At 37.6% G+C, this 26,471-nt stretch overlaps 1 protein-coding gene across 9 annotated transcripts in view; it reads left to right on the top strand.

Annotated features, from left to right (window-relative positions):
- Positions 1-26,471, top strand: part of PALLD (palladin, cytoskeletal associated protein) — a 201,944-nt gene that overhangs the window by 168,136 nt on the left and 7,337 nt on the right. For 6 of the 9 annotated variants that reach the window (XM_051790144.1, XM_051790147.1, XM_051790143.1 and 3 more), the window contains 6 exons: positions 9,514-9,649; positions 11,997-12,098; positions 12,658-12,708; positions 14,132-14,353; positions 19,417-19,566; positions 23,504-23,598. In XM_051790144.1, the coding sequence (XP_051646104.1) occupies positions 9,514-9,649; positions 11,997-12,098; positions 12,658-12,708; positions 14,132-14,353; positions 19,417-19,566; positions 23,504-23,598 (756 nt within the window). Of the gene's footprint in view, positions 1-4,679; positions 5,508-9,513; positions 9,650-11,996; positions 12,099-12,657; positions 12,709-14,131; positions 14,354-19,416; positions 19,567-23,503; positions 23,599-26,471 lie in introns of those variants that run through there. The other 3 variants (XM_051790148.1, XM_051790145.1, XM_051790151.1) reach the window with 2 other exon arrangements.

Below are 26,471 nucleotides of genomic sequence, written 5' to 3'. Positions count from 1 at the left end.
CTGAAACTCTGTGGAAGTGACAACATTTGCTAAAACAATTTGACCCAATGAATAAATGTTCTTTCCAGTTAGATTTGGATAGATTTGGAAACATTGCACTGGGGCTTATTTATTTGTTTGGGATGGGGGTTTTATGTGTTTTTTTCAAAAGCACATGGTCTTACAACCTTGCTTGTGTTATTAGAATAACTACTTGTGAATTTACTACATTTTATTGGACATCTGAAACAATAGAAAGCAGCTCTGTGTCATCAGTACCTACTAATTCATCTTTAAATATTTTAAGCATTTATTTGCAACAATTTTATAGTGAATGTTTCCATTGAATAAATTATAACTTTATTTTCCAGTAAGCTTTAGACACTTTGTAGTGACCGGCATTTTCAAGCTGTGACTATGGTGGTCTTAGCTGAACAAGCTTGCTTTGGGAATAACCTTTTTTTCATTAATGGAGTAAAGTTGGTAGATTCTGTATCTAGTCAGAGCATAGTATTATTAAACAAAAGTACTGGTAGAACTGCATAGCTAATTAAGAACTTAAGGGAATTATAAGCACTTGTCAGTTATTTCTGAGGTAAAACTTGTCTGAAGTAACTTTGTTGGATACTGTTCTTAAAAATCTCAGTTCTTTCCTTTGACTAAAGAAAACTAACTCAGGTTAGTTTTTGGATAAAAAAGACTTTCAGGGAGCAGAGTTAATGTGACAGAAACATGGGATTGAGGGGGTTCATTTACAATAAAGTCTGTAGAAGCTAGAATCTGGTCTTTACTGTTCATAGAAAAAAAACCCCAACAAATTACATGTGAAAGAACAGAAATAAGCATACTTAAAAATTCTAGGTACATACACTGTAGGTTTATGTGAGCATTTTTGAGGGCAAAAATAATCCCATGAGAAGGATTGATGACTATTCCCCTGTACTCAGCACTGGTGAGGCCACACCTGGAGTACTGTGTCTAGTTCTGGGCCCCTCAGTTCAGGAAGGATATTGAGGTGCTGGAGCAGCTCCAGAGAAGAGCAACAAGGAAGGGACTCAAGCACAAGTCCTATAAGGAGAGGCTGGGGGAGCTGGGGTTGTTCAGCCTGGAAAAGAGGAGGCCTCATCACTCTCTACAACTCCCTGAAAGGAGGTTGTAGCCAGGTGAGGGTTGGTCTCTTCTCCCAGACAACCAGCAGTAGGACAAGAGGGCATGGTCTTAAGCTGTGCCAGGGGAGCTTTAGGTTAGATATTAAGAAGAAATTCTTTACAGAGAGGGTAATCAGGCACTGGAATGGGCTGCCCAGGGAGGTGGTAGATTCTCCATCCCTGCGGGTTTTTAAGATGAGACTGGCTGTGGTACTTAGTGCCATGGTCTAGTAACCACAGCAGTATTGGATCAAGGGTTGGATTTGATGATCTCAGAGGTCCTTTCCAACCCGGCTGATTCTATGATTCTATTTAGTGAATATTTAAATAATAAAAGTATAAAACCTGCTACAAAAATGTGTAGAATTATCCAATCTAGAGAAATGGAATCTCTTTCTAAGTATAAAAAACATGTATTGTCATCTATGCATATATCCTTTTGAAAACAACATTAAAAATTAAGGATGTTCCTTAAAGTAGACACTTTTCCTTAAAGCAGACCTTTTCTTAAAGTAGATATCTTTAGTAATATTGCCTTAGTTACAAACAGGAAAAAAATCTGACTGTGCAGAATTGGTGAAAGAACGTGAATATAGATTTACTACTTTCTGGAAAAGGAATGGAAAATGGAAAATAAAGCATTGTTTGAACACAAGATTTCTAAAGTATCTTGTAAAATGTAAGTAAATAAGATGTTTTTATCATTCTACACAATAAATTTAACTTCTGTCTCAATGATCTTTAGAACCTTAAATCCAAATCTTAAAGGGGATTCTGTGGGAATCATGAGAACAGCAACATCAGAAAGAGATTTGCCCTTTTTCCCACTTTGAATCAGAGTTACTGGTCTGTTCTTGCAGCTATGTACTGTGACTTGTCCATTGCATTCTGTCTCAAATGGAATTGAAAAAATACTAGTAACCATTGTGTTCCTTTAATCAAGTAGCAATGATGGTGACCACTCTGAGGAAAAAATACACTTTCCATCTTTTTATCTTACAGCTTTCAACATTCTTCCAGCACAAATGTCAGATTTTATTTTAGAATAAACTGTATTGCTGTCCTGTGTAGACTGGACTTTTCCTGTTGCCTGTAATGGCTGTAAAAATTGAGGTTATCTGCAGCATTATTGATGTGAAAATAGTGATACGTAGGAGGAAGTACCTTGATTAAGAATACTGACATCCAACTGAGGCGAAAGGTCATGGTGTTTCCTTGCTTCTGAGGAGTTCAACTCTCTTTCTATCTATTCAGTCATATCTGGAGTTATTCCTGGATCTCCGGAAAACATATCTGAAGACAAGTATTGCTGTAACTGGAAAAATTCCAGAGAATAATAGGGTTTGCATTCATTCTTAACCCCCAATTTTCTTAAGCTATTGCTCCTGTCCGTTAAACCATTTTTGTTGAAATTTTCTTGAAAACTTTCTTTTCCCATGGCTTGGATACTACGGGCTGTTACACCAACACCTGAGGGGTTTATCTGTGATATTAGACCAATTCTTGTTGATTGTGCTAAGAAACAGCTCATATTGGGGACTTTGTTTTTGTACAGTATAACACCTTTTTATTAGATGTATGCACCTGATTATCATAAAATACATACCCATGTCAACTTTTCTGAAATGTGATGAATGCATGTTTATTCCATTTGAACTTTGAAATCCAGGTTGTGCCCCAGACGTAATCAGCTGAAGTTGCGCAAAACTAGAGATCAAGGATGTAACATGCAGACACACAGACATTAGCCAAAATAACAGTATCCTAACAATCATTGCATCTGGAAGTCTTAATTTTCAAGATGTTTTTATCCAGTTCCTTTTTTCTAAATTGTATTTGCAGATACTAAGAATATTGTAAGATGACAGTGAACTTTAATAAGAGAATTAGTACACATACTTCCCTGTTGAAAAGAGAGGATGTTCACAGCATTGCTTTGCTGCTTTGTTTTGGTCTGCAGATTTCTCTTTTCAGAGGACTCAATTTCAAGACTTCTTTATTTTAAACAGACCTAAATGCCACAAAAACATCTATGAGTATAAAAGCCAGGTACAGTTCTTGATAGATGTGGAGACTTCAATCAGTTGCATTACATCAACTGGAGAAAAGGTTAATACTTTGGATGTATTATCTTTTCTCAATCCAGTGTAGCTGCAGGAAACAGGCTCTCAGAGTCCTCAACAGCCCAATAGGAATGAGAGTTCAGACACTTCGATGTTAGGTGCAAAATGGAACACTTTATTAACATGGCTCCTGCCTTTTATAGGGCAGGAGCAGAACTTGCTGGAACAAGGGGAGTAACTGAGGAGGAGCAAGGGCAGAGTATGCAAACTAGGACCATACAGGGAGAACAAGGGGAGGAGTATATCTATATAAGGAAGAAATGACAATATAAGATTGGTACTGCAATGCAGCACTAACTGGCCAATAGAAATGCAGGGTTCGAAAGCTTAGGGAAAATAAGGGAAAATGGGGGTACAATGAAAGGGAATAATACAATAACACAGTATAATAACATAACAAAAATCCTAAAACACATTTTCGCAAAAACTGGATCCCAATATGTAGCTTTTTCTTCACGTGTTTCTGGAAGTTCTCTAGATTTCAGGACTGTGAGGACTGTGCCAGCCTTTTCTACACTCAGGAGCAGCCAGTGCTTTAGTAGTTTCTTCTTAACCATCAGTTCTAGCATACTGCTGGTAACAACCAGAATTTCAGATAAGATTATGGGTTACAAAATAAATATTATTTCTTTAACTTGATATAAAAGTACATGTACATCTTTTGAAAAGCAAATGGCGTTTATATATCTATGGTAACTGGTGCAGCATGCAGCAGAGGGAAAACTTGCCTGGGGGAAGGAACCAAATGGGGAATGAAGAAGTAATTCTTATCTTAATGAGTAAAAATGTGTTTTTAAACGTAAGCTTTAGAGGAAAAAAACCCCTAGTGGTAGTCATGCAGTTTGTAGGAGTTGTACTCTTTGTTATCTAATCATTAAGCAGGATCAAACTTGTTCAGAAATATATATATTATTCATGTCAGCCTTGACCCCATCCAATACTGAAGCATGATTTGTTTATTTTTTTCAAGTACAGTTTCAGAACCTTGGCTGGCAGAAATAATTGAACTTTTGTACATTTGTTCCATTTACTGCAAGTCATCCTTAGTCAGGTCTGTGCCTCAGACATTCCCCCTAATTCAGATATATTTAACGTCACTTTACTGGACAGAGCTGAAGCTCCTGGTCTTCATGGTCTTGCTGTGACAAGATCAGACTAAACTGATTTTACTGTGAAGCTGCAGCTTCAAGGTTTGTGACCTGTTACAGTGCCTGTAGTAACTTTACTCTTACAGTAAGTAAAAAAAATGTGTGAAATGGGCAGGAATTAGCTGTATTTTTGGAAGACTTTATTTTTAAAGGAAAAATCAAGTTAGTGTTCATTACCTCAGTACCAGAGAATTGATTTGGATTTCTGTGAAACTGAGCCATATTGGCTGCAAACAGGAATTTGCTCTTGGAAGGATAACAACAGCCAGCCTGTTGCCCTTGTTTACACTGTAAAAGGTACATAGGAAAAGAGGGAATCGCATCCAGCATGCGCTGTGTGTAATTAAAACATGAAAAGTACTGCTGGTTTGGCCTTCCTTCTAAACAAATGTCAGGGCAAGTATTCAAAACTAAAGAGAGCCAAGCCGAGGTTGCAAAAAACCTTGCTGTCAAAAATCTCTGTGTGAATTAAGATGACAGTTTTGGCAATTTCATTGCACCCTTTCAAACCAAAAGAGTTCAGACATTTGTGCTTTTATCTACCCTGTATTCAGGCCCACTCACTGCCTTAAGTGACGCATATTTCAGAGGTGCTTAAAATCCATGTGAATTGCAGCCTAATTCTCAAGGCTGTAAGTTTCTGTGCACATTTGTGGTGGTGGTTGTGTGCTTCAGACTAATGCTGTCAACATCCTGAAATATACCTTCTCTAGCTATCTCCTGCTAGCTTAATATTCACAATATAGCTGCAAATTGCATGGGGCAAAGAATGAACATACAGATAACATAAATCAATTGGCAGATTTTCTTGCTTGATGTTATCCCTTAGAGAAGACAGAAAGAAAGCTCATGCGTCACTAAGGACACAAATCTTAGGAGCTAAATGCATCCAGATAAGGGCATGTAAGGATGATGAAAAATATTTGCAAAAGCAGCTGAAGAAAGTTTGCTGCCAGGCTGTCTCGACATGCAAACCATCTCTCAGGCTAAAAGGATCTGTGCTTTGGAGGATAGATTTACTAAAGTCCTTCTATTTGTTGCCATTGCCTTCTATTCATTTTGGAATTCATCCCAAGAACATATGTCTTAAGAGCTAACTTGTTGTGGGGGTATGTGTATATGTGTATATTTATGTACAGTTTTTGAAGTGTATATATTTAGAGAAAGAGATTCTGAAAACGGGGTTGAAATAAAGGGTCTACAGGAAAATCCACATTTCCTTATGCACCTCTTGGGTTTTTTTTTGTTCCAGTTTAAAATAGTCCCAAAAGGGAAAGAGAGAAGCTTTCTAAAGGCATTTGAAGAAATTTTGATTGGTGTTCATTTTTATAGTTAAATTTTTAAAGCAGCTACTTCCTTGTTAAGATACTTATTTGTAAATGTAAATAAAGAAGAGATAATCTATTTTTCAGGCAAGTTACCTTGACCAGGTTTTGGATGACTCTTCCATGCTGACTGTGAAAATCTCAGGATGTTCTGACACTTAACTAGAGAACTGGAAAGTTCTTAGGGAGTCTGCCTCTCCGGTTCAAAGTTACCAGGGATACACAGGCCATTGCTGACATATTTGCATACCTTGTTCTTAAACAAAATTCCTTAGCTTCCCTACATGATATGTTTCAGGGTTTAACTGTCACTGTTGTAGGGTAGAGAAAGGAGAGTTCTACATAGTTTTGTCTAAGCTTGTTCAAGTTATTGTCAATTAATATCCTCAATGGACATGGAGAATCATTAAATACCAGCTATTTTCTGATGTCAGCTATTGTCTGATTTCTGATGTTTTATGTTTGATTTACCTATCTTCATTTTCCTAATTTCCCAACTACAAGAATATTTGTGTGTGTGTGACATAGCTTGTCACAAAAGCTATGCTTTTAGACAGTTTTTTTTGTTCTAAAGTTTTCCAGTTTGCTGTATTTTTTCTCGAAGTGCAGTGGTAATACTGGATTCAGTGCCTAATAGCAAGGAATAAAGGAAAAGAGATAAATTTCATGTCTTATCCTGACATGTCCTGGAATTATATTTATTTCCCTTTTGAAATAATTTTCAAGTTTTAATCTTATAGATTCTCAAGAGATGCTTAATATATTAGTATTAATTTTCCATTTGCATTGCTATCATGCTTTGAGCATTTTCCTGAGCTTCATCAGTAGACCACCTTTAGACAAATTATGAAGATTATTGTAAATGACAGTTGTTACCTACAAATGAGTTGCAACCACTGCAAGTTCAGTGTCATCAGCCAATTTAAGAAACACGTTTTTCTATTTCACTTTTCCATTGTTAAGGTTGAAACCCTAAGTAATGAACTTAGTATACAGAGACCTTTGAAAGACCTCATTGGACTATATTCTTCCAGTTTGATAGAAAAATAAATCATTGTTCTCTCAAAATAGCTTTTTCAAACTGTTATGCAGCTATATAATAGAAACTTCATCTGGACTTTGTTTCCTTGATTCACTAGGGAACTTACTGCAGCTCCTGAAGGCTAACTCACTAGCCATAAACTGTGGTGTATCAAAGCTACTTCTTTTTGCTTATCTGCATGCCCTTTGGCCTGACAAAGAGATAAACATGAGGTTTGATATGATTAAATTTTCATTTCCTTATTACCCTACATTGTTTAGGAATGGACTGTAATGTTATTTTCTTGCATTTAGTGTGGATGCTGAACTTACTATTCTGCAATTCTCTTGGTGCTCCTTCCCCTTTAAAAAATGGGTGTATTTGCTTAGGGGGTTTTGTTTTCAGAGATAAACAATAATGCTTCAGAAAATGCTTTCACTTGTTACTAAAAATCCACTCCAGAGCACTTAGTTCATCCCTCTTTTTATACACTGTTGTGACTTATTTGGGTAAAATCTACATTTCACCTTTGCACTGTATTGAGTCCCAAGCACAAGCAGATCCTCTTCTGCTAAAACTCTTTATCATTCAAGTATGAAATTTTTGAGAATGTGAAATGAAAGATATTTCTTAATATATCACTTGGAATTTTCAAGGAAGGATGCATGCCTCCATTAAAAGCTGGCACAGGGTAAAGCCAAAAGTGAAGCCAAATTTAAAATTTGCTGCCTTGAAGTTGGCTGAATTTTTTTGTTTTGTTTTGATTTGTTTGTTTGTTTTTGGTGGTCGTGGTTGTGTTGTTCTGGTTGGTGTTTGGGTTTTGGTGAGTGCCTTTTCTGAAAAGTAATGAAATTCGGTTCCATGGCAGTGCTGGCTAGGTGGGTTAAAGGTTGGAAGGTGAAGGGAAAGACTGCAAGGGAAGAAACAGATGCCACCTTTCCACTAGCCTACTAGCCTTCTAGCAGATGGTCCAGTCTTCTTGAAGGTTATTAGCTTCTGATCCCCTCTTCCCACCTTCTCCTATCCATTTTTCTTCCTTATCTTCTTTTACATTTACTGTTCCAAATTTCTTGAGTTACTGAAGCATCACTTTCTTGAAGAGATTTTATGCCTTCCTCTTAGCACTCTCTTGTCTCCCTGTAGATGGGATAGTTTTCCTGATCTCTTCCCCAAAACAGAGTGGAGGAGACTTTGTTATTTGTGACTGAGAAGATCCCCAGCCAAAAGCTGAGCAAATTGTTTTACTTGGTGATCTCCAGCTAGCAGATCAGTATTTCTAGGGTGAGCGATGTTGTTCTCTCTTTGTGACATTAGGCAAATGTCTGCTTTTCTGCTGTCATTTTATGTGAAAATGCAGTTCTTTTTACAGAACTTCACCATTTTCACATTTTACTTACAGTAACAGAATATGAAGTGTTTTAGGAATTTAGACAGAAACGTTTCCAATTATTGTCTTCTCATCTATCCACTTAATTCCTTTTTGGCTTTTAACAGCATATGTGTATTGTTTCATTTTTGCTAATGATAAAAATTACCATTGAAAGCACTTGCTGAAGAATGAAGTTTCTGTTATAGAAATATAGTACTGAACAATACCGAAGAAAATTTATCTCTATATGATTCTTTAACATTTTGATACCAGTAATTAAATTATTACCAATTACATGCTAGTCTGATTTTTTCCATCTCTGGCTTTTGTGCATTTGTCAATTTATTTGACACCATTCCATATTTTACATAAGGCATTCCCATGTAATGGGCTGAGCCCTGTTTACTCAATGAAGGTAAAAAAACCCCCATAAACTAATATTGAACCAGGATCAGTGTTTTAAACAATAATGTGTGACTTCATTGGAGAAATGGGGTGTGCTACAAGTTTCAAATACGATAGCAATGTTGATTTCTTCACAACTGTGTTAAGAACTGATCTTCAGTAGAAACCACCCTTGTTGGACATTTCCAGCAATAAAACCCTCATGACATTACTGAGAAGTGTTAAATATTAGTGCAGTCTTGAAAAATAAAATTTCCTGTACCATTTCAGAAAATGGGAGTGACAGTTCCCTAAAGTGTAATCATAACTTGTAGGCTGGTAAGGGGAGTGCTTAGCCCTGTGTATGCAAACTGCTAAGTGGTTGCTATTCCATTGGGAAACCTTGCTGCTGCAAACTGCTTAACAGGGATGATTTTTCTTTTTCCAGCATAACCTACACTCTGTGAAAGGCTCTTCTTTCAGAAACAACGTTTACATGCTGCTTTACAAGTATTTGTTCACAGAGATATGGAGAATAAACATGAAGTCATGCATGGTGTATTGCAAAGTTGTAACAAGGAATTAGTAAATGATATAAGAAATTAATAATTAAATGCCTTGTCTAATATCTTTCTGATCTTCATTCATCTGGTACTTTATAGGAACCTAGCTTATCTTCCAGCCCTACTTATCTAGTCATGCTTTCAGGTATCCTCTCACTTCATTTTATCTCCACTGCTCATGAGTTTCATCTGTGTGTATGGTGTTTACAGCCACAGCCAAGCAATCCTCAGCCATATTTTAACCAAGGCACAAATAAAGTATAGTTTTAACTTTGTAAACTAACCATTTGATCAGTGATGTGATTTAGTAGGGACAGCATAGTAAGAAAGATGTCAGAGCTCTAGTTTCAAAAACACAATGTTGCTTCTTCACTAATAGCAGTGTTTCCAGATAAATTATGAAATACCAATGATTTCAGGAAAGCTTATGAATTTTTTTGCACTGTTTTGCAGGGGATTTCCCAAGAAAACAGGCAGAACTGCTAGGATAGCATCAGATGAAGAGATTCAAGGGTCAAAAGATGCTGTCATTCAGGATTTGGAGAGAAAACTTCGATTCAAAGAAGACCTTTTGAACAATGGACAACCGGTAAAAAACCCCCAAAAAATACCCTGGGGAATGGGAGTGGGCATCATGAGTAATTTCTCAGATATGCTGCATATAATATAATAGCTGTAGATTTCTTTTTATGTATTTATTATTTTTAATTGAATTTCCAAAACTGCATTTCCATAAGGAATGATAGTGTACATTTTGGTCTATCATTCCTTCTCCTGTTTGACAACTTTGTTTGGACTTAACAAAGCAACAGAGATCTCAAAAATGGTGAATTTGCATAAGAAACCTGCACAGTCTGTATCTCAAGGACTTTTTTGAGCCTCAAAGGCCATTTACTTTTGACTGTTCATCACTGAGTAGATGAACATGCATAGCTTGTGTTCAGTCCAGGCTCATTATACCTTGTGCCCAGCCATTAGACAATGAGTGGAAGGAATAGGTGGTAACTGGACATCAGAGGAGAACAAAGTAGTTCATCATGAAAAACAACCCAGTAGAAATCAGGTATCATTAGATTCTCCAGTTGCAGGGCTTCTTTTTACCAATAGAATAAGAAATAACTTATAGTACTAACTTACAGACTTTATCAAGAGTTGATGACCTGCTTGAGGAGTCAAGAAATGAGGTAAAATGAGCATATCAAACAATGGAAATGCACAGCTGCAAAGATCTCTGTTCATTTTTGTGCACTTTAAGACATGCTTAAAAGATAAAATACCAAATTCTTCCTTCTCAGAGTTGATGAGAAGTAACTTTTCTAAGAATTTTTTACAGCTATTAAGACATGGTCTTTGAAGCAGGAATTTCTTTTAAGAGGAAAGTAATATTAAAAATGTAGACTATCACCCCTCTTTTATCAATGAAACATTTTCAAAAGCATCTGAATGCCTTGGGATGCCTTTGTGCCACTGAAAGGGAAGTGTGCTTTAAGTTTCTTAGGACCATGCACAGTAGTTTGCTAAGTTTGCTACCAGCTCTGAGATGTGAACTGTGGTGGTGTAGTTCAAGACAGCCTATCTAGTCAGACTATCTAGTCAACAATTGCTGGATTCCAGTTCTTAATAAGGTCAATGGAGTGAAGCAGGGGGAATGTTCAGAGATGACTTGCGCTTCTGTACTTACCTTTCTCCATTGACTGCATGGGGTTTGGCAGTTTTCTGTAGCAGTTAAGCAGAATCACTGTCATAGTGTATTAGTTCCTGTTTTTTCAAAGGAGGTGGGCTGAGTATGACTGCCAAATGCCAAACGCCTATTTTGGAAAGTGAGAGAGATGTTTGGCCTGGGTAAATGAATGGAATGTCCTGAGAATGCCCACATGGCCCAAGGTAAAAAAAAATAGACCAACTGTGGTCAGATGATGTGGGATCTTGAACTAAGTAAACTGGTTTTGTGCTGGCCTTGAGGCTTTTGCCTTGCAGATTCCTGTCTTGGGTGAATTCTGTAGGCATAATCATGGCTGTGGGCACTCGGAGTGATTGCAGAAGAAATTTAAGTAAAGAAAAGTTCATGACTTTCTTAGACACTTGTAAACAAGCCAGCATTGCTACCTAGTTTTCATGAGTTTCATCCTGCTGGTTTAGCTACAATATGACATATTAAAAAAAAATAAATTAAATGAGCTTTTTAAAAATTGCAAGCATTAAGCAGATGTAATGTTTTACAATTTCCATTCTTCATTCATTTTTCTCTTTAAATGAGGTGTTTCACCATGAAATAAGTTTGTCTTTCATAAACTGGCATTTTTTGCAATGTTGTTTGTAGAAAGTGTCTAAGTGTCTGAAATGTGGTATTGAATGTAGAAAGAAAGCTAATAAAGAAATAATTGAATTATACATTAAGGTTTTCTTTTAACTCACTTTACCTTCTGAGTGTAAATTGTCTTTATAAGTTATAAAAGAATAAGAAGAAATAGAAATTCAAAAAACCTTAAAGAATACATTTTTCTCTAAAGCTGTTATATTTTTTACAAAATATTTGAGTAGAATCTCCTTATCATTTTTGGCGGAGTTTTCTGCCTTGTGGTTCTAATGTAAAAACCAAGCAGAACAACTAGGAGTAAGATTTGGGATGATTTGACATGCTTTCTTTTGATGGCCCTGCTGATTTAAGCAGCTCCTATTGTTCATTCCTGCCCAAGTTCCTGGCACGAGGATGGAAACAAATGGCAGAGTTGGGGCAAGAATCATTTAAACCAAAAGAGCCTCTTGTAATGCAAAAAAAATGCATTGCAAACTGCGGTAGAAAATTTCTGTTAGAAACATTGCTGCTCTCTTTTATTAACATTACTTTAAGTAACATTACTGTGTACTGCTTTGTAGTTCTTAACTTTTCTTTCTTCTTTTCCCTTCCCCTCATCCTCTTTTTATTTTTTGTTCAGAGATTAACATATGAGGAAAAAATGGCTCGTCGATTGCTGGGAGCAGACAGTGCTGCAACTGTCTTCAATATACAGGAACCAGAAGAAGATCCTGCTATACAGGTGCCACACAACTCTACAATTTCATAGAAAAAAATTCCTTTCAATTTTTCTTTTTTACAGGCTATGATTGTCACTAAAATAAAGTCCAACTTTAATAAGACAGATAGGATGGTTATTGATTAGAGAAGTCATATACAGAGAAGTTATATATTAGTGAAGTAAACTGGAGGATCACATGTCTGTTGCTCAGTTTTTCCATAAAGCTGAGACTTCTCAAATGTCTGCTTTCTGCTTTAAACCCTTCCATTTATCCTATTCTGTCCTGACCTTTAAATCTCTCAAGGCAAAAATACATCTACTATCTTGAAACCATCTTCTCTTTATTTGTGTAATATGCACTTTTTGGATGCAGACCAAAACCACAACAGAAAGTCTGCTTGAAAGGCCAGGTACACGTTCTCCATTGTTCAGATGCCAGAGTTGCTATTCAGAAACGTGTAGCATTCATTTGCTTACAGTGCCACATAAAGTACATTCTCCTGATAAAAACTCTGAGAAACTCTCATGGATATCTCTTGGTCTTCTTTCTGCCTCTTGATCTTTTTTTCTACCCTTGCAGGAAGCTCGCTCTGTTGGTGCTTCTGTAGTGAGTCCTGTGGATATTCAAAAGGTTAACATTTTCACCTTTTTCTGTCTTTTTGTCTATTGATTTTATTTCTCTCTGTTGTCTTTGCCCTTTCCCTTTTACTCTTCTTGGTTAATAACAAGAGGTCACCCAGCATTAATAATTGTGGTGATTTGGGCTGCACTCCCTTCAGGATGTTCAAGTTGTTCTAGAAGCCTAACTGTGTGAGTGCAGGCAGTTTAACAACAATCATCGTGTGCTCTGGTATCTTTCTGCTGTTACATTAACATACACTGATACTAACTGTGGTATGTACTTCATGGTTTACTTTTATGGTACACTTTCAGGGAACAAAGAAATTTTTAAAATATCCATGGTTTACAAAGGTATTTCTCTGTTCTTCTGTTTTTTACCATTATTGAGGGTTATGATTAGTTTTGGAACTGATCAGTAGAAATACTACACATCATTCATTCTCAGACCAGAGGCAGCAACAGAGGATGGGTATGTGAAAGAACATTGCATGAGATGTGTATTCTGTCTTAAATACAATAAGGCCAAAGGTGATTTGAAAGTGTCTGAATTTCTGCTGACTGAGAGGAGCATTGGCTAGTAATTTGGGTTTTTTCCCTGCTTCTGAGCTTTTATATCCTGGCATTATCACTGTTATCACTAAGATTCCGAGCAGAACTTCAGAATTGCAAAGTGGACAGTTCAAGAAAGTAAATAACAGTGTATATCACAGTAACTTTCCCTGATATCTGAATAGCAAATTCAAACCAGTAGTAGTGTTTTACACCGGATGAAACTTTCTGCTCTTCTTTCTATATCTTCAATACTCTTGTGGGAGATTTTGGTTTTAAGAAGTGATATTTTTGGCCAACAGGACCATGGCAACAGGAGTAAAGGGAGGCAACTGTCATGGACTGCCAGTTTTGCCATTTTCTCTTATTTTTTTCCTCATTTTTACAGGCAATTGTAAACAATGTAATTTTAGCCTTCTGGTTCAGACTTCAGTACAGTTCTATGCAAATAGCAGATGTGAACCATATGGTCTTCTGACCATCTGGAAACAAAACCCACCCTAAATCTGTCTGTACCCTCAAGGAAATATTAGTTTGTTTCTTTTGTCTTTATGAACTGCTTCAGAATACTTTTACTCTTATAGGATTTTTTTAAAAATGGAAAAAAAGCAACCAATGACTTTCCTTCCCCTTATAAATTAGACCTTAAGACAACATGAAATACAGTTTTTGCCTCATACCAGATGTCTTGATTGTTTCATAGGGAAGTTATTGGAGGCATGGATTATAGTGTTTTTCTTCAACAAGTTACATTTTCCTTTTATATGTAAAAACTTAATGGATTGTTAAAGACCAGTAAAATAAAACCCCCAAACATTAGGAACACATCTTGCGGAGCAATGTGTTGAAGCTGGGCACTAATATCTACCTTTCTTGTTTGACAGGAGTATAAAGTCTCCAGCTTTGAGCAAAGATTGATCAGTGAAATTGAATATAGGCTGGAGAGATCTCCTGTGGAAGAATCAGATGATGAAGTGCAACATGGAGATGAACCTATCGATAACAGTATATCACCATATTTTGAGATAAAGCTGAAGCACTACAAAATTTTTGAGGGAATGCCAGTAACATTTACATGCAAAGTGGCAGGAAATCCAAAGCCAAAGGTAAGAAAAGAGGGTAAACATTTCTAGAAATGCTCTGAAGAGTTCTCTGTTGGTACTTTACCATCAGGCTCTGGACCTTATGGGCTGTATCTTACAGGAACAGGAGACATTCACACTTGACAAGAAAGTCTATCTGGCATAAACTGGCACATCTCTTTTGGCATCACTGGAGTTATTTACATTTATACTAGTCAAAAATCCTGCTGTGAGGCTTCTGCTCTCAGTTACTCCCTCCTGAGGCTTCCTCTCAATTATTTTACCTGGAAGCAATTCTCCTGTCATTTTCAGAGTTACCTCCAGGATACATCTGTATCACAAAATTCAGTGCAATGATAGAAAGCCCCATGTGAGCTGTCATGGTAGTCCCAAAAGCATTCATCTCGCTCGCATGGGTAATTAGCTCAGGCACGGCAACATGTTAATGCGAAAATATGTTGGTTCTGGTTAGGAGCCAGCATGGTATCTCTGCATTCTTCTGCATCTACACACACCAACAGGACTAAATTTTATTGGAATTTAGAGGAAGGCGTAATAAAATACCACAAGTTCTCATATATCCCAACAGCAAGATGAGACATGATGGTGAGGTTTTAATGATCAGCTTCTGAGGGAGGGTTGGGCTTGGGAAGCAGTTCCTTGTAGCAAATGTAAAAGTACCATGATGTCAGTAGTCTGGAAGAATGCCTTTCTTGTGTAGGTTGCATATAACCATTTTAACAATTGCTTGGCAATCAACTGACTCATGCAACAGGCAAACAACAGCAGCTTCTTCAACTTCCTTGCCAAAGACAGTGCCTGCCCCGTGAGGTCCTTGCAGCTCTTACAGTGACCTCGTGTGGATAGGAGCTCTTGTCTTTCCTAGACAAGATCACAGATCTCTTATCTATTGCACAAGATCCTCACAGCAGAAGCCACATCTAAATCTCTCATCTAGTGTAAGTTTTACGGGTATTTAGGATTTTGAACAGAAATAAATGCAAATGACTTTACATGCCCAATGATATCCATGTATGATACTGTACAAAGTGTTAAAAAAAAAAACAAAAAAGGACATTATCAGGTAGCAGAGAAAGAACAACAGAGAACTAGGGCTACATCTACATTAACAAGTACTGCAGACCAGAAGAAGCAAATCTAAAGAATGATATATTCATCCTTGAACACATTTCAGGAGGTTTTACTTCAGGCTCTAATCTCATCCCACAGACTGAAGCAGATGCAGCACATTAGATGTGTTCTTGGAGCGCATTTTCTGGCTCAGTGTCATCTGAAAGGAATCCAGTTCTGTGCTCCAAGACCACAACATGATGTGAACCACTGCAAAGTAAGTGGGATTGATCACTATACTTATAGCAAAAAAGCACTCCTACTTCAAACTGAAGACACACACTGGGAAGATTAGCCCAGTCTGACTGAAACCAAACTCTTGATGTCCAGCATTACTTCTGAGCTGACCATAACTGAGAATCTGTTGTGCTGAACAAGGGTGGAAGACAAATGGGTCTGTTGATGATAGAGGTGCAGTGTGTGCAGAGGTACTCTTTTTGCCTGAGGCTTATGACTAAGTTGCTAGATGACCTATTATGAGTCATCCTTAGTCAACTTCGCCATTCCCTAATTTTCACAGTTTCCAATTAAGGTGTAGTTTCTCTGTCTGATTTAAGACAGATGAAAGAGGATGTCTCCTTTCCCTCACTTGGGCAATAGGGATTGCACAGCCAAGAAACCACATTCTTAGTGCTTCCCCTAAAGTGTGGCATTATAGAGGAGCATCTGATGCGAATGCACTGTGATTCAGATACGACATTCTGTTTTCCTTCAGCGTCAAAGCATGCACATTAAGAAGTGATTTGCTCTTGCACCTGGAACTGTGGCCCTTTATTCCAGTCACTTGCAGATGCTTTGTGCAATTTGTTAAGTTGCTTGGGATGGAACCAATTTCAGTCCTGTTGTATGGCTACTTGTTAGCTGGGCTTTGCAAATGTCAAAGCTGTACCTTCCCCTCATGTGCCATAGTATGCCAAGACAGCAATTTTGAAACGCTCGATGGCTGAGGGCTGCCCTTCTGCAGTCATTTGTTGAAGCTGGAAGTGTTGCCCCTGAATAAATTCTTTACTTTGGCAAATGAAAAGCTGGAAATAATTTACTAACTTGAAGCTCCTCCCTTTTAAGTATTCTGTCAGGTCTGCCAAGGAATGGCTTTGGGAAGAACTGTAGTGTTTCTAAAATCTGGCATTCATTACAAGGGATTTTTCTAAGCAGGGTTATTGGCTTGATTATTTTTTCCCCTGAACATGCCATGTAAATTGAACACTGATGTGCAAATTCTGTCTTCATAAATATGACTTTTTAAATCTGAGTCTACTTTTGCTTATAACCTTTGGTGTAATGTAAAACTATTTTTTCATTAAAATGAGAAACCTGTGGTGCTACAGGAGGGACTGTGGAATACTTCTTTTTAAGGAATATTTCTCTTCAGAATTAGGACAATGCCATACAAGAGGTTATCACAGAATGTGTTATATCACAGAACATTCTGTGGAGTTGGAAGGGACCCACAAGGATCATTGAGTACAGCTCTTAAGTGTATGGGGATCGAACCCACAACTTTGGCATTATTTACACCATGCTCTGACCAACTGAGCTAATCTGTTACATAAATCTCATACTGCTCGCTCTTCACATTGCTGAATATAATTCTTGGTGATTAAAAATGCCTGTGCTGCTTAGGATCAAAACCCTTCTTGTGCTGTGTATTCCATTGTATTTCTAGTCATTACACATGGGTTTCTGAAAATCTGGTGCAACTAAAAGCAATCCAGATGCAGTGTTCAGTGCTTCGATAGTTTAACGGTACATTTATGAAAAGGTATCCTAGAAAGAAAATACTTCACTGCAAGGACCACTGTCTCCTGCAGTGGTAGTGTTTTATTTATTAACTTCCTGTCAGATAAAGGTAATATTAAGAATTTACTGCTCATAAGGGCTGCCAATGCTTTTAAACTTAGTTGAAAGAGGTATTGGGCAATATATACATGTTGGATGTTTGGATAACTGGTTCAGCTAATATTTGCATGTATTTCCATGTAATAATTTCTGGCATGCCTCCTGATATTTCTGCTAAGTGCATTGTTATTAAATAATTACTGCTTAATGCAGTACATTTCCAAGCAACATTATGACACACATAAAGCATGCAAGTTAAAACTCATTTTTTGCAGCTATATTGCTTTAGCACCCATTAGCATGTGTATATAAGTGATCAAATATCTTTTGCATCTCCAGTAAGTGCTCTGTCAGCAGATGAGAAGACATGACTAAATCTTTTGTTAGTACCACAGAGTCTCTGCAAGGCTGCTGACAGACAAAATGGGAAACAAGTATAACCAGCTATTGAGGAAATGAAATCATTTTGAGTTACACATAATGCTTGTTAATATAAAAATCATACACAGTAATAAATTTTAAGGGAAATTTCAACTCATTCCCTCCAAAAAATCCTCCATTGTCTCTTTGTGAAATTTAAGAGTATATCCTTAACTTTCCCCCCAAGTGAGTGAATTTCAAGCTCTGAAATACTGGCACATATAAAAAAAAAAAAGAACCCAGCATGTTAAACTCTATCAGGAATGGAATCGTGCTTTGCTTTGTCTCTTTGTTTTTACTAGAAAGTCAGCACCCTTTCCTCACTCTAAAGACCTAAATTCCCACTTCAAGAATGCAACTGAGGAAATGTGTGTGTTTTCCTACTGCTAAATAGTCCCGGCAGTCACAGGACCAGGACAGTTGTTGTACTTTATATGAGCTGACCTTGTAAAATGGTGCAGGTATCTGCACAAGTGTCCGAAATGCTGAACACCAGCTGATGTTATGGCATAGGACACATTTCAGGAAAGACAAGTGAATAATGTTCTACTTAAATATGGGTTTGGGCAGCTGACTACAGCGTGCCTGGTATAAGATTTTTCAGATATTCCTCTGTGTGTGTTCATGCATACACAACATTTTACTTTGGACTCCAGCAGATTTCAGTTTGGAATTTTGCATAATTTTTATAATACAGCAAAAGAAAAATTCTGAAAGCTAGGTCAAAATATTTTATTTTTTGCTTCAAGTTTGAGGCATTAAAACATATTTTTTTGTGTAATTCATGGATTACTGTGTTATTCTGCATACATCATTTTTTTGGCTCACTGAAAGTAGATCTTGGGTCAGCCAGAGAATAAAATTATGTATCAAAAGTAATGGAAAATACCTCTGTTTGATAGATAATGTAACTGTTCTGTACAGCTTGGAACTATGCTGGTGTTGGCGTACAGTGATTAAAGGCTATTTATGTGCTGACTTGCTTTGAAGTATTTCCTATTACTTTGCAAAGCTGTCCATCTCTGTAGATGCCTGTCACGTCGGGGTGACACTGTTTCAATCATGTCATTATACTGAGCTGGCCCATTCCCACACTGAGCTGCTCGCTGCCGGTGTGAGCGGCTGAATCCTCTCTGGCATTTTGGTCCAGTCCAGTCAGCTTAACGGGTATGAGACAAAACGGGTGCTTCAACAGTGAGATCATTGCTTCTATTTTATTTGCCATTGAATTAATTAAGCCTATAATTACCTTGGTCTATGTTTTTATTTTCTGAAAAGAGAGAAATAGCATTCTTAAGTTCTTTCTGCAACTTCTTCAGATTTAAGTGAAATAAGTTTAAAATTACCAATCTTCTCTGAAATAGAACTTTTCTTTGTAATGACATTTATTTTCAGTTCTTGAAGTATTCAGCTGCTGTTCTGCCCTTGGGATGGGTACACCCCTTATGCACCCGTAAATTTCATCAGTAAATGTTCACGCTGCCTTCTTTCGCTTTGAAAAATTGCTAACCTGTAACTGTTAGTGAAAGTGGCTCATGGAGTGTGGCTCTGCACTTTTACTAATTGCTCAAAATGGTTTTCTTTTAATACTTACCAGAGAGTTTTTCAGCAGTTAAGGTTCGTTAGTGCTATTAATTGAGAAATGATGACAATGAGCACCCCACCTCTTACCAGCTGTGCCTTGTTTTTTCCTACAGATTTATTGGTTTAAAGATGGGAAGCAAATTTCTAAACGAAGTGATCACTACCGAATTCAAAGAGAACCTGATGGAACTTGCTCACTGCATACTGCAGCCTCCACCCTGGATGATGATGGGAATTACACTATTATGGCTGCTAACCCACAGGTAAATGAAGGTTTGGCTCCAGAGCAAATATCCTTCTGGACATAAATCTTCAGAAAACTAGCTCATCTTACATATGCATGATTTAATTAAATGGTGAAGTCACTGTAAGTATGCAAGTTAGATTTCTGTTTTCATCTTGCATCAGTAGGGTGGGACCTTTCTATCTCCAAGAGATTAGCAACTCAGCAGCAGTTTTTTTCCTATGGTTTGAGGTTTCAGGGGGGAGGAGTGTTGTTTTTTAATTACTCTTCCACTAGTTGTTTCAGCTGATAACATCTCAGTATCCTAACTGAGCATGGATAGCACATATACAAAAAGGAGGAAAAAAAAATCCACTTTACTAGCAGATGTAACACAATCCTGCAGTTTAATTTTTCTTTTGTGACCCAACTCACTGACTGAGGCCAACTTTCTGAAATGAGTGCAAGTATATCACATCTCAACATGTTTACATTAAGCAGATTGCAATTCTGTAAGGCAAAAAAATCTAGCACTGTTGTGTAGCTGTGTTGATCTTAAATATTGTTTTTCTGAAACACAGACTGTTACTGGTTTTATAATGTCATTTGTTCTTTCTAGACCCAGTACAAGAGTGGATGTATATAGCAAAAACCCGCTAGTGCATTGGATATAGTTAAACTTACAGGTCACACATCCTATTGAAATAACATTTTCAATTCACTTTTGCTGCACCACAGCAAAGTGAGGGGAAAGATTTGCATGTGAGAAACCAAAGCAGTAACAAAACTTTTGGGATGTAACGAATTATTTTCTTCTGTAGTGCCAAATATTTTGCCAAGACTAGGCCTGCAAGCAGAATCACACTGTAGAATAACAAACTGGAGCACTGAGACAGAGTTTAATCTAAGCAGGAGTGTTGTGCTCTGTTATGTGTGTTGCTAGGTTACTTAGCATGATGTTGCCATTTTTGCCTCGCTCTTCAGCTTGTCAGTCCTGCTCATACTGCAGTGGGCTTATGAATGTATGGGGTTGTACATAGAGACAACACACAAATAGCAGTTTTTGGCTAGATTCTTTCTACAAACTGCAGTGCTTAAATTTAGGTAGTTCAAATATTATTTCTACATATATAAGTAAAGGAAAAATAATGAAATCGCATGAGGCCATGAAATTGTTCAAGCTGGGAGTTTTTACACCTAGATGACCATTGTTACAATACTTGGCACCATTTAAATTGTGGAAATTCACAGCAGGTTTAAAAATGTATATATGCTCAAGGTGAGAAGTGATTCCTGTTCATCTTCCTGTAAGTGTTGTGTTACTGCAGGCATAAAGTTTCCCTGTTTACTGTGTGATCCAAAGTCTTGGAGAACTTGGTGAACAAACTGCCTTTGCGTTTGGGCACTGTACTCTGTCCCTGAATATTTACAGCCTACTTTTGAGCATTTGTTATTCTGGATAATGCTCATTAAATGACACAACTGACTTAAGTTTCCAGTTCTGGTCATTGATGGCACCACTTTCTTAGTGGGTTTTTAGATGTACTAAAATGAGGTGGATTTGTGTGGGTCCTAGCTTGGGGATTGAAAAAGCAGTTTTGTTACACAGTAAAATTCTGTGCTTGTGCTTTTTTCTCCTCTTTGGAGAAGAACCAGAAGCATCCTCCTCTGGCTCCCCTAAACAAAACATCTGTGTTTCACCAAGCCCATTCTATTCTTTTTTTTTTTTTTTTTACAGTGTAATTCCCAAGCAAACATACTTATCTCTCCTACTATTTGCTTGCTTTTACTATGCATTTAACAGTACAATGGAGGCAAAGAAGGGCTGTGAGTTAATGTACTAGCCTTTCACACTCAAAGATCTGAATTCCAATTCTTTTAAGTCATCATGAGTGGAAATAATTTTGGCATAGTGTTCTCAATTATAATGGAAAGTTGTCCACATCTCAAAGCTATCACAAACTTAGGCAAATTTGGCAACTTTTCCTTGAGAAAGTGAAATACATAAATATAAGGAAACCCACACCATGACTCTGATGGACTGGTAGATATTTGCTAGGCTGTTGCTGTGTTTTGGTCCTTGTTATTGGAACCACCAAACTACTGAGCAAAAAGCTTATAGAAATTGGTTTTATTAAAGCAAAGGATTCAGTTCATTAAAGCTCTGCCAGTTTGTGCCATCTCATGACTGGACTGATATAACAGGATCTACGTATGTAAAATGACTTGCTGACAGACCCTGGCAGTGGCCTGTGGTAGTTAACAAGGCAGGCCCTGCTGCCCACAGTGTAAAACACAGGGACCTGGAATTAAGGTTCTGACACACCACTGGGGTTTGGTGTAAAATTTGCCATAGAACTTAATCCAGAGCAAATGGACCCTGGGCCTAGACAAACACAAAACGTTGCCTGGTTTAGGTCTTTATTTATTACTCACGTCCCTTAACTGAGCTCTTTCTGTGAGCTGTATGGGCTCAAGTCAAGTCCTTATTTTCACCTTCCTTCTTTTTATCTCACTCTCTCCTCTTCTTTGCACTATGCATCCACAGTCCTCAGGCTGGAGTTCCTGTAGTTTCTAGGACATCTCATTGATTACTTCCCACTCATTGCTTCCCTCCCTTTCATCCCATGACTTTTCCAAATCTTTGGCTTCCTGCTTAATCTTTCCCATTCAAATTCCTTACTGCCCTTTGTGTTTCCTTTTGTGATGCCATCATGTATTGAGATATGCAGAAATTATCCCAAAATATGCGTATTCATCACCTGCCAGAAAAAATATTAATATGCAGTGGTGCCCAAAATAGAAATGCATTTGTTCCAGATGTCTTTAATGGTCTTGTAACACAAGGGGGGAAAAAGAAAGCTTTTATTTAAGGAATTGCTGTGGGTCATGCACAATGGTTTATTTTAATGCAAGGATTTTTCTTGCAGACTAAGTGGGTCATGGGAATAGAAGCAGGACACAGACTTAATTTCTAACAGTCCAGAAGTAACACAAAAGTCATTGCTAACTGAAAGCTGCTTGTGAGCCCAGCCCAATGAAATTGGTTTTTTATAGGCTTTGGCCAGTTGTTAAAGAACAGCTATTTGCAACCCCTCAATTACTGTGATAAAAATATTTGTCACTTTTATGCTGACAAACTTGAGTGTGGAGCTCCCAGCTTAGACCTGAAATACACTGCAAAGCTGATGTGGATGTTGCCTTACTGCTACCAGCCCAGGGGGCAGAGCTGTTATTTACTGGGACAACCAGAGGCTTTTATCCATTACAGGGTGAATTCCAGAGAGCCCTGAATGTTGGCAGTTCTGGCTTCAAGCAGGCCTATCCGAAATCTGTTATGACTAGTGCTTGTGGTGGACAACCTGTCTTGTAAAATAAAAAGAAAAAAGAGGACCAAATACACTAGAGTCCATGTTTTATTTATCATTCACTGAAAATACCCTTAGGCAACTGAACTATGGCCAAGGTCCATCAGCAAAACTGTATGCTTCTTCCTTGGATTCCCCAAACCAGGGCTCTGCAGAGAGGACCTGTTAAGTACTTGCCAAATTCTTTTGCCTTTTACATTAATGGGGTTTTTTTTAGCTGTGGGCCCACCAGATCAATCCACTTTGGAGGTAGCATCTCTGTTGTTAATTGCCAACACCCCCCATGTGCCATTTTCAAGACCTTGAACTAGTTGTCTTGTCATTCCATCCACTTGCCATACACTTGCCTCTCACCCACATCAATAACTTAGTCAATATACTGTTTTAAAAACTTAATTGCCAGTGGCACTAACAATCTTTTTTTAAAGAAAAAGTTCCAGGTAGAACTTTTTAACTATGACTGTATTACAGCCACAGCCATTCCAGTCTGCTCTGTGTTAGATTGGAAACTATAAAACAAGTGGGCAAAAAAAAAGAACGGATCAGGTTGAACATTTATATTACATGTTTCAAGTCTTTTAACGTTTCTTCTCTCCATCATCATAACAGGGCAGAGTAAGTTGTACGGGCAGGCTGATGGTTCAAGCTGTAAATCAAAGAGGCCGCAGTCCTTGGTCACCTTCAGGTCAGCCTCATATAAGAAGGTATTTGATTTTTTTTTCTTTTAATAATATGGGGTTTGCAAAATAACTGTGGTAAGATAAAGAATGTGAAGTAAGCAGGTAAGTTAAAAGTAGGACATTCAGAAAGAAATGTGACCACTGCTGTCTGAAAATTGCTGCAGAGCTTGCACACTCAGAAGTATAAGCAACCTCTAAAAAGACATGACTTTTAAGTATCTTTAATTTTACCTGTCTTCTCCTCCTTTCTTTGTAGTGTTCACTAGTTACTCCATATTCCAAATTACACTATCAGTAAGGGAAGGACCTTGTCACTCAGGCTTTTGAAAAACATTTCACCTGGTTAGTATTCTACCAGGAACCTGCATCCTTCTGCAGCTTCTAATAAGTGCTCATTTAAAGGAACAGCAGAAATAATTGCATGCCAAAGAGGTTTATCAGATTTACATTAGAAATATTTCAGTATTTCCCTCTTTAATATTTCAGTTCAGGTTCTTATAAGGAATTATGAGTCAGAAATAAAGTATTAAACTTATCTTTGGTGAGTTTACAATTATTCTCATATGAAGCTTTGGTTTATGTTTTTGGACCATATAAGGGAATTTTCCCTTCAAATATTTTTTTTTCATTTCCCAAGTATTTATGAGGCTCTTTAGCACAGCTTAGATAGCTTTAGACGATACAAAAAAATTCATTTTGGTTACCCAAACAGAACTGCTTTCAAGGGAGTATAAGGGCTCTGGTTCTTGTTCTGCTGTAATGAGGCATGTGCTTTGCTTAATGGTCATGACAGCCATAGAATCTCAATATTGCCCAACTGTAATATACAGAGTACATGTAATTACTCAGTCAACAAGGAAAGGATTTCTGTAACTGTTAGTAGTGGTACTAGTATGTACTGTAGAACTGCTGTATGCAAAACAGGCTCTCTTCCTCCCTCTGACAACTAGAAAGTATTAGAAAGTGAAGTTGGTTGTTTAAAAGATCTGGTCCATCTTATTCCTGCATGGAACAAACTGGCCTTCCTGCAGCCCTGGAAGCATTTCCCAGCATTTTGCTGAGCCAGCCTACCAACTCCCTCTCCAATGTGTCACCTTTAGGTCTATTAAGTCCAAAGTTCAGAGTGCTCCCGGAGGGATATCCCCTCCGGAGGGGAATATCCCTGCAGCGCTGCATTGTAAGAAGAGTACAGAAAAGGCTGGGTCCATGTGGCATAGCCAGATAGTCACTAAGGCACTTGGCACGTGCAAATAATGTGTAAAAATGAAAAGTCCCTGTGAATCTCTGAAGGGAAAACCTGCTGTGAAGAATCAGGTTTCAACTAAGTTTCAACTTAGCACACACAGGGTGAGAAAGGGGAAAGATCTTTAAAAACAGCAATGGGTGACAGGAATCTAGGTAGGTGCAAGAGTAGCAAGCAGCTGCCGCTCCTGCAGCTTCCTGAAGGACAAAATGTGTGTATGTGTGTGTCTCTCTCTGTGATGGACAAAAACCTCAGGTAATAATGGAAGAGCTTCTTTTCAATCTCTTCAAATGTAATCGAAGTCCGAGGTTGGTATTTTATTTTCTAATGGAGACAGGCACTCAACAAGCCACTATTGCTTTGGGTTGGGTGTTTGGGTGTCCAGTAGAGTAATAAATTATAAATAAGGGATTTCCATACAGCAGTTTAATTAAAATTAGGGCAATTACCGAGGATTTTTATTTCCTGTAAAATTAGCATATGTGAAGGGCTCATCCCTTTATCTTTGCTCTGAAGAGCTGTTTCTGTAAGCATTCAGCACAACACTATTTCTGTTTAATGACAGTTCTCACTACTCCCACCATCCAGTTCATCAGAGACTGATGAAATGGGAGCATGTAAAACCTTCCTAAGACAGACTCCCATCACTGGCTTTTCTAATGTGATATACCAAAATACTGTGCTCCCCCATACACTGTGATATTTGTCACATCTATTGCCATAGACTTTTGATAAGTAACATTCCTGTAGCATTACAGTATTATTTATATTTGCTTTTCTGCTTCAGAGCAACAAAATTTTTTTATTACAAGCGTAATTATTAGCTTAATGAACTTTATGACCTGTTACACTGTTGACAGTCTTTTTCCTGGAGTATATTTAATCTCTTACAGAATGTGTTCTGGCAGAACTCTGAGGGTTTTTTCGCTCTTAATGTGTTTTTCCAAAATTTGCTTAGCTGACAAACAAATCTTCTGACCTGTACAAAGCTTGGACTCAATCCCTTAGATGACATGGTGCTCAACTTTGTGTCACCTAAGCATGGCAGTCAGAATTGCAAATAAATCAGAATTGCAAATTGCAAATCTTAAAATGCATGAGATTTAAGGAAGATTTTAAACTAAACATTCCTATCTCCCTGCTCTCAATTAGGGGATTAATTGTTACTTAATCTTTTTTTCCAAAGTAGTGATCATTACTGTACGGTCAGTCATGAAGTCTTCTCCAGCTTCTTGCTCACTGAAATTGCTAGTGAATTGTGCCATACTAACCCATGGAATCTCCCCTGCACACACTCAGTACATGATGTCAGTTCTCCTGAAACTAATCCATGCAATGTGATGCCCTCAGCACAACTCTAAAGAGCCCACAATGAATCCAAGGGTATTCCAGTCTATTGCCATTTGTCATTCCTAGACACCTGAAGCACTTGGCTCTACTCATTATTTCTTTAAAACTACAAAATATTTTAGAATTAAAATAATATTGGTTTCACCTCTCAAGGTAAAGGCTCAAAAAGTAGTCCATTTTGGGGTAAACTTAAAGAAATGCAACATCTATGGTCATAAATTATTAACATTTTTGTTTTCCATTTTATTTGGCATAAATTTCTGCCCCTCCTCTTCTCCCCCAGTTTTGACCACTGCTGCCTTTT

The sequence above is a fragment of the Manacus candei genome, unplaced genomic scaffold, assembly GCF_025592945.1.
Source record: "Manacus candei isolate 608988 ecotype Guabito, Panama unplaced genomic scaffold, ASM2559294v1 h1tg000028l, whole genome shotgun sequence".
Taxonomy (NCBI): Eukaryota; Metazoa; Chordata; class Aves; order Passeriformes; family Pipridae; genus Manacus; species Manacus candei.
This window is presented reverse-complemented; position numbering and strand designations above follow the sequence as displayed.